This window comes from Clarias gariepinus, chromosome 3 (assembly GCF_024256425.1).
Source record: "Clarias gariepinus isolate MV-2021 ecotype Netherlands chromosome 3, CGAR_prim_01v2, whole genome shotgun sequence".
NCBI classification, from domain to species: Eukaryota; Metazoa; Chordata; class Actinopteri; order Siluriformes; family Clariidae; genus Clarias; species Clarias gariepinus.
Window position 1 is genome coordinate 26553551 of NC_071102.1, and position 13798 is coordinate 26567348.

Below are 13798 nucleotides of genomic sequence, written 5' to 3' on the forward strand. Positions count from 1 at the left end.
ATTTCTTATTAAAAATAATATTCTGAATCCATATCAATCAGGTTTTTGTGCAAAACACAGTACCGAATCTGCACTGATTAAAGTTACAAACGACTTGCCTATGTCTGTGGATCGAGGGATTGCGCAGTGTTAATATTGTTAGATCTTAGTGCCGCTTTCGACACCATAGATCATGATGTATTGTTAGAGCGTCTTCAACAGTGAGTTGGTATTTCGGGTACTGTATTGAAATGGTTCTCATTGTTTATGAATTCTAAAACCTTCTCTGTTTCTTTTAATGAATCGACTGCTCCAGACCCTCTTCTGTATGGTGTTCCGCAAGGGTCTGTACTTAGCTGCACCCTATTTGCGTTATATATGTTTCCTTTAAGCCACATTATAACAAAATATGGAGTTTCCTATGACTGTTACGCTGATGACACGCAGCTTTATCTGCCCTTAAAATTGAGAAATCCGGAATCGTTGCAACCCTCATTTGATTGTTTATGTGAATTAAAAAAATTAATGGCCACAACTTTTTTTTTTATTTAAACGAGTTCCCCTTTAGGACCACTGTCATTCTATACTAGGTGTCACATCTAAAGAATCCTTGGGTGATATTTGACTTAAAAGAAACAAATATTAGCTGTGGTGAAGTCGTCCTTTTATCATTTGAGGATTTTGGGTGAGGTGAGGGGCTGTTTGTCTTTAAATGACTTTGAGGCGTTGATTCATGCTTTTATTTCTTGGCTCTTAGATTACGGAAACACGCTGTATTATAGGGTCAGTCACTCGCCACTAGCCCGTCTGCAGTTGGTTCAAAATGCTGCAGCAAGTCTTTTGACTAAATCAATCTTGTCATATTACTTCGATTTTCGTTCCGTTACATTGGTTGCCGGTGGAATATAGAGTTATATTTAAAATGCTTTTATTTGTTTTTAGGGCGATCAAGGGGGTAGTGCCTCAATATATGAGTGATATGATTCACCCATACTGTCCTCAGAGAGCACTTACATCATCTGATCAACTTCTGCTCACAATTCCAAAAAGTCAAACAGAAGAAGAGGCGACCATGCTTTTTCTGTGTCCGGTCCCACCCTTTGGAACAAGCTTCCTTTCCATGTCGGTTCAGCTCACAGTATTGAAATTTTTTTAATCGAACTTAAAAACGTATCTGTTTACCGAGGCTTTTAAACATGTGTTATAGTGGTTTGTATTGGTAATTTGATGGTTGTGTTGTCTTTAAATGATTTTTTACCTTATTATGTAAAGCACTTTGGTCAACTATCGGTTGTTTTAAAATGTGCTATATAAATAAATTAACTTAACTGTATATGTCTAAATGTCTTACAGTACGTCCTTTGTTAGCAGGGTAAATTTTTGTGTGTACATGAATGTACACTGCCATCTTGTGGACTGTTATAGACATGTTTTTTTTTTTCCGAATAAAAAAATAAAGTATATATCTAAATGTCTTACGTCCTTTGTTAGCGAGGTACATTTGTGTGTGTGTGTGTGTGTGTGTGCGTGCGTGAGTAAATTAAAATATATACAGAGAAACATTTTTGCTTTCCCCGGCGAAGAAACGCACACATGAATAAAGGCTGTAGACGGAAGACTACAAATCCCAAGAATCAACGCGAAACACGACCTCCGACATGCGGAACTGATTCAGGAAGTAGGCTTGAAAGCGATACAGGAATACGATCTCTGTATTTTAGAAACAAATTAATAAAATATAACTTGTACACTGCCTGTATAAAGCTGTAATACGATACAAGATGTCTAGGCAGTCCAATAGAACCACGGACAACAAGAAGATGGTAAGTTTGTGTGTTGTGTATCTGCAGACAGGTTTGGTTTAGCTAGCAAGATGTTTAGCTAATGAAAGCCAAACACCAAGACTGGACAAATAAAGTGTCAGTTTGTGTCTGTGTTGGTGTTTGATGTTTATTCTTATTTTATTTTAATGACACATTGACGTATGAATCTCTCTAATCATTCCTGGTAAACAGTATTAGTTGTCTTTTCGTTCAAATTGTAAAGCCAGCTGTTATTATTATTATTATTATTATTATTATTATTATTTACCAAATCTTCAAACAGAATGTATTTATTTGTTTATACAATGTATGCATTCTTGGATTCAGGGTAAAACTTTCGCCTGTCTATTATTTTGTTGTTGTTGTTGTTGTTGTTGTTGTTGTTTGTAAGTACAAAGCAAACACTGCATGCACTGGATGGATGACAGGGTTATCAGGTACAATTACTACAGTATATAGCTGTATTTGTGGATGTCTTTTTACTGACTGCAGCTTTTGTCTCCTCCCTCCCTTCACATCTACAATTAAAAATAAATCACTATTGTATCCTGGACCGTTTTTTCTGCAGAATTGTCACGCACATTGTAGTGTGCGTGCGTGTGTGTGTGTGATGCAGCTGTGTATCAGCTGCAGTGGTTAAGATTAGAGCTGCTCGATTATGGCAAAATATTCTTTTAACCAATGTTGAGATTTACTTTTACAGCATTTGCCAGATGCCTTTATTAGGGATAGGACTCGCCAGTCATCTCTTGATACTATATTATAAAGATAACTCTGTGTCGATTTTATTAAAATTGTAATTTTAAAAGTAACACGGTTTTATAAACATCCTGATTTACATGTATGACTTACAAAAAGTGTTTTGAAGTTTCCATAATTGGATAGATACTTACATTGGGTTACTAGGTTACTAAGTGCCATCAGTCAAACACAATTAGGAAGGGTATTTCTTATTTTTTTATATTACGTCAATTTGACATAATTTTGATTAATAATCAAATATCTATTTTTATATAATAAAATGTTTTAATTGTTACTATTTTAAAACTTTCCCTTATAACATCAGTTTTTACATTTAACAACCAATGCACCATTTAAAAACAATACAAACTTCAAATACAAGGGTTTAACAATTAAATAAGGAGCATGTACTGTATCTCTGTCATCCATTATAATTATTATTTCTTAACAAACTTATCAAATAATTCGCTCCTACCATACGGGATAAAATGTGTAAATAGTACAGTGTTGAGTGTGCCACCTGTAGGATTATAAATGTTTGGATTTTTCCGACATTTTTCAAGCCATTTTCAAATGTCTCGAAAGTGTTAAAACTCTGCTGGCTGCGAGCATGTGGGCATAGTAATAAATAATAATAACAACAACAACAACAATAAAAATGTAATGCCTTAAATATGTGTTTCTGTTGCAAGACTTGGAAACTTGTGCACTCGGTATAGAATCAGTCATGTCAGAGGCAGATCAGCCATTCACCGGTCACATCCAGTCAAGCTGAAACCCAGCCAATCCTGGTCATTTGCCGATCGACTGGTTAATCTCTCTATCATAAATATAAAAAATATATATTTTTAATTGATTTTCAAGATACACTCGTCACACAAAAGAATCCCCCCATTTCTCATTCAGAGTGACTTATCTCATTATGCATCTGAGCAGTTGAGGGTTAAGGGACTTGTTCAAGGGCCCAAAAATGGCAACTTGGTGCTGCTGACATTTTGAACTTCGGACTTACCAATCAGCAATTAGTAGTTCAACGCCCTAACCACTAGAGCTACCCCGGGCCCAAGCAACCCATTGAGATCATGATTATTTAAGTTAAAACATGTACTTTTCTTTGGGTTTTCTCGAACTTTAAATATGATGAGAGAGAGAGAGATTTCGCAACCTGTCTAAAAGTGTGTGGTTTATTTTTTATAGTTGGAAATCAAAATTTAAGCTAAAAATTATTATTATATTTGATTAGTTGCATAGCCATAAAGATGCTGATTCGCTAGGGCTACACGATTTGATTAAAACATTACATTACGATTGTTGTGACTCGTACTGCAATTGCGATTTATACTGCTAAATGTAACAACTGACTTTACCAAATTTATTTAGCACCTCAAAAGAATTAATGAATAGTAGGGATGCACCGAAATTTCGGCCGCCGAAAATTTTCGGCCGAAATAGCATTATCGGTTTCGGCCGAAACGTAAGAAAGCGCCGAAAATAAAAGCCAAAATTGTCGCCACGCCTCTCCCATCCTCCCGTCTCGTTCGCGCTGTCATTACGCATCAAACACGGAGTATGTCGGCGGTTTGGAAGCACTTCAAAGTTTCAGATGAGGACAGCAAAGTTGCAATATGCAACATATGCAATATGCGCGAACAAAGATCGCTTTCCTTTGCTTGCATGGACTGCGCGCAAGTACTTATCTGCCCCAAGCACCAGCACAGACAGTGAGAGATTATTCAGTGCAGCATCTCATGTTCTTGATGAGAACAGAAATCGTCTCTCCAGCCAGAAAGCTGAACAACTTTTGTTCATAAAGAGAAATCTGCCATTTTTGAGAAAAAAAAAAGCAGCCTAATTTGATGTTGTTTACAGTTAAAGGTTTGATTTATTTATTCTGTTATTGAAATGTTGTTTTGCACAGTAATTTAAAATTGAAGTAAAACGTTTAATGCAGGTAATATTTTGCACAATTCGTAAAGGCACTAAAAGCTAGCACAGACTGAGTGATTTTATTCAGTGCAATATGTTCTTTTATGAGAAGAGGAACTGTGTCTTCAGCCAGAAAACTGAAAAACTTTTGTTCATAAAGATAAACCTGCTTCTTTTGCTTAAATTAAAAGCAGACGAATTTAGTGTGTATAGTTATGTTGTTTACAGTAACAGGTTGGATTTATTTATTTTTCTTCTGTTTGTGCACTGTTGTTTGGTACAGTAATTTAAAATGGAAGTAAAAAAGCAGCTAGCATTTTTTTGCACAATTTTGTTACAGAAAGAAATTTTATTTAGTTTTGTTATTGTTAAACAGCCTTATTACTGTTATTTATTATCAATAAAAGTTTGATTGCTTAATTAATTTGTAGTTTTTTTAATACAAACAAAAAGAAAATATTTTAAACATGTTTTTTAATGAAGCCATTTTCGGTTTCGGTATCGGTTTTCGGCCAAGTGCATCCAAAAATTTCGGTTTCGTTTTCGGCCCAGAATTTTCATTTCGGTGCATCCCTAATGAATAGCATAAGGATGATTAATACAATCAGTGCTGCGACAGATAAAGCTCTAGTCACTAACTGTATCTGCACGTCTTTTGAAATATTTAGTAAATATACAGGTGCACAAAGCAATCCAATATCAACACTTAATAATTGCTTCTAAGTCATTTCGAATTGCCTCCATATTGTTTTATTTATGCCAAAGGCAAATTACAAAGCTATCTTCTAACACATGGCTGAATCAGAATTCGCTCTCTATCCGCTGATCAAGGGCACTACTTGGTGTGTGTGACAAGTGATTGTACACCCTTGCACGCTAGATTGTCATTTAAAACTATTTGGCATTCAACCCATAAACCCAGAAGTTGATATTCCCAAGCTGAATAAGCAGAAATATCAAGAGAGATTTAAGGGCAGCCCATCACCTCTTAACTTTTGAATACATCGTGCGTGAATTTAAAGCTACTTTCATCCCTGTTAATTACATTTGGTGTAAGTTATTAATTGATGGTCGTCATCTCCGCCAGGTGCGGTTAGTTACACCAGGTGTAGAAAGATGTGTTGGTAAAGGACATTCACAACAATGTTTGACTGGTACTTAGTTAGTACCCTAGTAAGGATTACACAATTTTAGGATCTATTCAATGACGAAAGCATAAGCTTTTATTTTAGGTTGCTCTGGATAAGAGCGTCTGGATGTCAGCACAGCCTTTATGACTTCAGCACTCTGATGTCCTCCAACAAGACTACCTCTTTAGTATGCCCAGAGAAACTCCTACTCTAATATAGTAAATTTCTTTCTTTCTATAGTTTAATAGCAGAATAACATAAAGCTAACAGTTCCAGTTGTTTTTTGCTTAAAAAATGGAATCCCAGATAGTCATGGCAGATCATCAAGACTGGGCTAATTCAAGAATATTCAGGAAATGCCTTTTCTGTGTGCTGAATGTAAAACTGAAAACTCCCACCATGATAAACATATTAGGTAAAATTCCAAAAAAAAGTGGGAAAAAAAACTTGAGACTCATATGAAGCTTCTGTACTTATATGCACGTCAGTTTAAATTTTAAAACAGGCTTGAAAGAATCTGTTATCCGTTTAATCATTTTCTGAAAGTCTGGTGCCAAATCACATTTGAAAGATTTTTACAGGAAAGAAACCCAAGAACCACAATACATTCTGTGTTCGCTAATCTTAATAAGCTTATTAATTATTTATTTTTATATGAATATCCCTGTGTGAGTAGCATTAACATTCCTCAGCTGTAGCTCATTATTCCACAGACATTCGTCAACAATTTATTTATTTTTGGTTAATGATCAACTATTATTCATGTATAGTCACGTTCAGTGTTGTGGGCCTTCCATGAGCCCAGTTAGTTCCTGTTATCATTTATGTACATTAACAGAGACGTTTCCTAAAACAGCAAAAGACATACAGTAAAAGAGACGATCTCTCGCTTAGTTAAATTTTTTCCCCTTTTTTACTTATCATAATTAATAAACCCTTATCCGCCGATTTCAATAGTTCAAGGGGCATACACTCTTTTAAAAGAGAATGAAGGTACTTTAATTTATGATGTAAGATTTTGCAATGGTGAAGGGAAGCAAGAGAGTGTAAATCCAAGACTTTTACAAAGTGTTGTAGCCTAGAACAAAGGTCTGTAAAAGAAGATGCTGACATCTAAGTAAAATGCAATTTTATTGGGTCAAAAAAATAAAAGTATATAGCACTGGGGTCGCAAATTTGCAGATTTTGGTCCACATTGCTATTTGAGCGGATCAAACAGAACACTGAAAATACTTCAACAGCAGTGGGGGGAAATGGCGGTAAACATGATCACAGCTTCTGTAGCAGAGTTTCCGTTGTAGCTCATTGCCGGCACACGCATTTGTATAAAATTGTTTACCTAAAGGCAACTCATCAAGGAAATGGGTGCATTTTCAAAAACTTTCACATATGCACCCTCTCTTGACTGATTAGATTAATGATGGCATGACCTGTTAAAAAGCTGATGACCAAAGTGGAATGTTTGAATAGAGAAGTATATGTGTATTCTTAAAACAGATGTTTTGTCTGGTCAGAGTCAAAAGTGTTAACTTGATGCGCTTCTGTGAAACAAAACACGACCGGTTCAGATTGATGAGCCTTATTTATAGCCATGAGCGGAACCATTCAGCATTTGCATTAAATGCTGACTGCTGTGACCATGCAGTCATGTTAGTTGCTTAATCAGACTTTTTGTAAGCAACAAACTTAATGTAGCTGGAAAAAGAAATCTTCATTGAATACTGCTGTTGTAGTTGAAGAAACATGGTACTCTTTCACTGATTGTCAATGTGTGTGTGTGTGTGTGTTGTTGTTGTTTTTATCCATATTAAACAGAATTCGGAATTGTTTACCCTCACATATGGAGCCTTGGTCACACAGCTGTGTAAAGATTATGAGAATGATGAGGAAGTGAACAAGCAGCTCGATAAAATGTAAGTTTTATATGGAGTGTTCTTCAATCCATCTTTTTCACTGTTTCTCTTTGTTCGTCCCATCTTTCTACATCTGGATTTGCCTTAGTCTTTATATCCAGAAGACATTTCACTTTAAATATTCGTACTGTATGGATTTGGTAGAATGTGTTTTTGTCATTTTTTCCATGAGCATATAAAATGTACAGTCTTTGGGTTTGTTTAAGATATAACCTCATCCACATTGAGCTCTCTCTCTCTCTCTCTCTCTCTCTCTCTCTCTCTCTCTGTGGTTTGGTGGGGATGTGGGGTGTTAGTCTACCTCAGTGGGCGGTTAACAGGAAAAGTGTGAACTGTACAACTATAGTCCTTAGAGACCGCCACCTTCCCACTGCATGATGTAAAATGAATAGACCAACTGTGTGGCTAAGGCCCTGTCCGTTCAAATATATGTCTCAATCGTGCAGTACACTGACAAATTCCACTACCTTGTTAAAAAGAATACAGTCTAGCAGAATGTTGAAAATGATTTATCACCATTGGTTATTTTTGTGATTTTCTTTTTCAAGATCATGGAATCTACTTGAAAGGTTTTGTTCCCAGGGGAAAAATATAAGTAACGAAATTGCTAGTCATCCGAGGTGGAGCAACTAATAGGCGAATGAATGAATGTATTCATACATCTGTTATTTATTCGTCGTAGAAATAATACCCAATAAATTAATATCTTTAAGTAGCAGTAATTACAAAACAGAGTATTATTATTATTTTTCATTTTGGAGCAAACTCTCAAAAGGTTTTATGTATAAAATATTAGATAGTGCTCAAGAAGTATGTATAATAACACACATTAAAGTAATTTAAAACACTTAAAAACCAACTATACCAACTTACACAAGTGTGTTTTTAATCTGGATGTTACATAGGTTATTGAGTTAGAGTTGCTAACTGTAAATCAATTCCAGAGTTTAGAGATGAACCAAATGAGTTATATTCCTTCAGGAGATCGTCAGGTTACACCAGAGCTAAACTATTAAACAACTTGTATCAGTGAAGGACCTTATAACAGTAGTGTACACTGTAATGTCTTATGACATACCTTTTATTGTTAAGGAAAAAGGTAAAGCTCTTAGGTTTTAACCCTACAGATTGCTATGCATTGTTTCAGCTTCTGTAGTGTTTAAGTGGACAAAATTTGGTAACAATATTAAGAGAGCAGTTTGTTAAATAAGTGTACTTTGAATTGTTTGTCCAGTATGCTGATTTATACTTTTAACAGTTAGTTCCAACCAAGTAATCTGATGAGACGAGAGGCAGTTAATGATAGTATGCCATGGTGATAATAGAGCATATAGTGCATCAGGAATGTACTTCCAGCGCTTCATTTTTTTACACTTTGTTACAGCCTCTTATGTCATTTTCCTCTAAATTCTACGAACAATATCCCATAATGACAACATGAAAGAAGTTTGTTCGAAATCTTTGCAAATTCATTTAAAATAAAAGACGTAAAAATCACATGTACATAAGTATTTACAGCCATCTGTTCATCCTTGAGATGTTTCTACAACTCGATTAGAGTCCACCAGTGGTAAATTCAGTCTATGTAAGGTCCCACAGGTAACAGAGCATGTCTGAGCACAAACCAAGCCATAAAGTCCAAGAAATTGTCTGTAGACCTCCGAGACAGGATTGTATCGAGATACAGGTCCGGATGAGCGCAGTGGCCTCAATCATCTGTAAATGGAAGAAGTTTGGATAGGGTGGGCCACCCGGCCAAACTGAGCAACTGAGGGAGAAGGGCCTTAGTCAGGGAGGTGACCAAGAAGAGAGGAGAACCTTTTTAGAAGCACTCTGCAGCACACTATAAATCAGGCCAGTATGTTAGAGTCACCAGATGGAAGCCACTTCTCAGTAAAAGGCACATGGCAGTCTGCCTGGTGTTTGCCGAAAGGCGCCTGAAAGACTCTCAGAAACAATTTCTTTATTTTTTTTTTATTGAAGCACCTTTGGCACCATTTTACAGCCTCATGTCTTTTTAAGTATGATGCTACAAGATGGTTGTTCTTCTGGAAGGTTCTCCTCTCTCCACAGAGAAATGCTGGAGCTGTCAGCTGCTAACGTTTGTCGCCGGCCCCACCATTCACGATTAGATAGTTCCACCAGTCACAGAAGGAAGGTTGTTGGCAGAGCAAAATAACTGGTTAAATATCCCAAAAAATCAGGTTTATAATAAATGGTGTTTGTGGAAATGTTGTATAAAATGATATCACACTGCTGTGTCAGGATAAATATAAGCTTTGTGGTCTAATTAAACAGCAGTGTAATTTATTAATTACAGAATGTGTCTAAACCACTTTATTTATTTGCTGCGACCCAGTGTAAGAAATAATTAATTATCTTCAGTAATTACTTATAATTACATTTTTCATATATAATTGTAAATGAGGTGTTGGTTCTTATGTACATGTTTAAACAAACATACAGATTTATTCTTTATTTCTCTTGTAAGGGGTTATAATATTGGAGTACGTCTCATCGAGGACTTCTTGGCTCGCTCCAGTGTCGGCAGGTGTCACGATTTCCGGGAAACCGCCGATGTCATTGCAAAGGTATCCGATTTCATCCAATCAGAGCTTGACTGCATCACTTTCTCAAAATATCTTGGCATGTATAAAGAACATCAGTACTAATAACCATGGAAATGTGTTGGGAAGCAAGTGAATGCAGTCTCCAGGAGCAGTCCGAGTGTTTATCCCTTGTGTCTATTGTTTATCATTTTCTGAGTCATGCATGAGGTAAAAAATCCTTGCTAGGCTACCGTAAATTCAACTTGCCTGCAAGTTGCAGTCTTGGAGACACTTGAAATGCCTCAGTTCTGCTGTCTTTGTTTTTTTTTGTATGTGATGATGACCAGATGTACTTTTACTTGGACCTGTTGCGAAACATTGAACTACAAAACGTGTCCGTTCACACTTAAAGAAGGACCGTGTGTTCTCTCTCTTTCCTTCCTATTCTGTTCTGCTTTTGCTTTCCACTGCGAGCCACATTGTCTGATGTTAATGTGATGTTTATTTAGAGCGATTCTGGGCTCTTGATCAGAACCCTGACTATTTGAATCCTTTCACACTTTAATTCTGCTCTCTTGAGGAAATTTTAAAGAGTGATGGTGGTTGGCCCTACCCAAAAAAACTAAATAAGATTAAAAAAGACCTGTAAAATCATTTAACTGTCATACATGGGTCATATCACCGGCTATTTTTGTTTCTCGTGGACAGGTAGCCTTTAAGATGTATTTGGGAATCACTCCTAGTGTGACGAACTGGAGCCCTGCTGGAGATGAGTTCTCCCTCATCCTTGAGAGCAATCCGCTGGTGGACTTTGTGGAGCTTCCAGACAACCATAGCACTCTAATTTACTCCAACTTACTGTGTGGTGTGCTCAGAGGCGCTCTGGAGATGGTAAAGAGATTTTTGTTTTGAAAATCATTTGGTTAGTATAATAATAATAATGTCAAAACACTGAGGAAAATGTGGACACCATGTTTGAAAATCCTGATATTATTTATACAGCTGTTATTGCCCCAATGCTGAAATTTACATCAAGGACAAGTGATTTGCACTTGAATAATTTACTGTGATTGTCTAATGAGGTGCAATATTTTAATACACAAGTGTGTGATTTGGGATGAAAACGAAGCGAACTCTAAATTCTGTTATTTGTTCTGAAAACACAAAACTCCATAATCTCTCAATTATGTTTTTCTGTGATCCTCCAACTTCTCTGTTATTTCCTTTTTCAACTACAAAAAACTCTCTCCATAATGAACACCAGTTGATTTAGTTTGTGGTTTCTTGACATTAATTAATGTCCAGCTCAGCTTTGGTTCAACAACAGGTTACGAAACACAGATTTCAAATAAGACTGCACATGTCGAATCGTTCTGCACTTACAGAGCAATGCTAGATAAATTATCACTCTACGCTAACATTACCTCACAGCCTACTGTGGATAAACTGCAGTATAAACTCTCCTTCTCTCTATTCAGTCAAGTAAGCAAAAAATAAAACAATTCAGGAGATTTTTGGGAAAATATTCAGCAAGTGTTGGGTGATACATGACACTTAGCAAAGTGTTTCTTTCCAGCAAGTCATTTTATACCATAGACATGTTTCCTTATCTTTATTTTTAATTTGTAATTAAAGAACGACACAGCATATGTTTTTAATCTATTTGTAGTTCATTTAATATTGTGGAACTTCTAACATAAGCTTACAATTTCAACAAGTCTGCTTACCATGTCCCAATGTAACTTCTTTTTATAGAAGCGATAACATTACAGTAAGAGTGTGATGTGTCTTGCAAAACAAGAATTGTTGAAAAGAAAGATTGAATGGCATTCTGCGTTCTATCATCAGTGAGGTTCTCATAATGACCTTTTCAGACTTGTGCTATGACCTTGATGGGTACATGCCACAATGTAGAAGACCGCATTCAGTTCATAGGCCATGCAGCAGGTTATCACCACGTCTGTCACTTCTCAATGACGATTTAGTATAAATACTATGTCTAGTTCCTCACATGATCACTTTGTGATAAAAAGAAATGTGTGTGTAAGCACCTGCTAAGAGCATTGGCTAATACTGGACATTGTGAGTGCATTTTGTGCAACGTAGGAAATTAGTGACACCATAATAGAAGGATTGATCATGGAGTCATGATTAGGAAGCAGCATGAACTTAAAAATTGCATCTTTTTTTTTTTTTTTTTAGTTTTTACCCAAAATTCTGCTACGTTTATCAATGTTTTATATCATAGTCTTCATTGACCGGGGCAGTAGGAATATTAAGGATGTGATTGATTTAAAAATGTATGGGCTGCTCTGTAAAAATGGGTTGTTGATTTAAAAAAACTAACACATTGAACATTGAAAAAAAATTGTAGACATGATTTTAATGTTTTTAATCATTTAAGACATTCATAAACACTTGAGTTTAAAGAAAAGAATACAAAATTGTTGCATTCAGGTTCATGTATTTGGGCCTTTATATATTTTACAGGTGCAAATGGCAGTGGATGTGCGTTTTGCTCAAGACACTCTAAGGGGAGATAATGTGACAGAAATCCGCATGAAGTTCATCAAGAGGATTGAGGAAAATCTGCCTGCAGGTGATGAATAAAGTGGCTGAGATGACATGGATGGATAATATGAAAAGCACTGGCTTATTGAATCTGAAAGACTTTGATATTAAGTTTGGTTCCAGCCAAACACCTACAGTTTAGCCAAACTTTGATTGGCATTTAAGAATAATGCTTTATTATTATTATTATTATTATTATTATTATTATTATTTGGCTTTATGGACCATCACAGTTTAAAAGAGGTATTTGATTTGTGATTTAACTTACAAAAATCTTTTAGAGACCTCTAATAGACACTATTATTTGGCCCTTTTCCAAATTTTATTTGGAAAGATGGTTAAGTTTTGAACTGATAGTACTTTTCACCTTTGTCCCCAACTTAACGTTTAGTATAAAAGCAAAAAAAAATCCTTTTTTTTTCCAGAAATAATCTTACTTTACTCGCAGTTTGTATTTGCCGATTGGAAGATGCACAAGGAAAGATGTGCATTTTAGTAGGCACAGATGTACAGTGCATTCCCTTCCTAGTGATATCTTTATCTCCCTCTTGGCCCCATTGAAAAGGTTTTCAGACTCTAGAAATTTGCATCTAATAGTTTGGCATAAAAGTATTTTAAAAAGAAACAAAGCAACAGACATTAAATCAAATTAAGGGCAATACATGTTTCTGCTACTTTCTTTTTTTCACATTTTTTGAACATTTCCATTTTGTTATGGAAACTGTGTGTGTCATTTTTTTTTTAATTAATGTATGTATAGAGACCATGAGAATGAATAAATTTCAACTTCAATGTGAATCTTGTCCTGGTGCTGTCCTTATTCTTAGTGCGGTACTTGTGGTATTGTGTGTTGTATTAAGCTGTCATAATGCTTATGTACCTGAATGCATTTATGTAGAATTCAGTCAACTTGATGTATTACATAGCCAGGAACTCTCATAATTCTTATCGCTAGCCAAAAACAAGTTTTATCATTCATCTAAAAGTAACATGTAGAGAATGAGGCCCATGTTTACTTAGAACAGAGTAGCAGTGTAGCACTTTCCAGTAAAACGTTGTGTGTTATGTATAGAGTGCAGAATTGTGTTGTGGGAGTGGTCGAATAGTTATACAGAGAATGGGAGCTGTGTGTAGAAGAACTAGAGAGCTTGTTGCTGGTCCTTCCA

The 13798-nt window shown here is 35.8% G+C and overlaps 1 protein-coding gene across 1 annotated transcript; it reads left to right on the forward strand.

Annotated features, from left to right (window-relative positions):
• The first annotated feature begins 1636 nt into the window (after positions 1-1636).
• Positions 1637-13430, forward strand: trappc3 (trafficking protein particle complex subunit 3). Its single transcript, XM_053493231.1, has 5 exons — positions 1637-1802; positions 7415-7512; positions 10004-10103; positions 10770-10952; positions 12552-13430. The coding sequence occupies exons 1-5, from the start codon at positions 1761-1763 to the stop codon at positions 12669-12671; spliced, it is 543 nt and encodes a 180-aa protein (XP_053349206.1). The 5' UTR covers positions 1637-1760; the 3' UTR covers positions 12672-13430.
• The last annotated feature ends 368 nt before the right edge of the window (positions 13431-13798 follow it).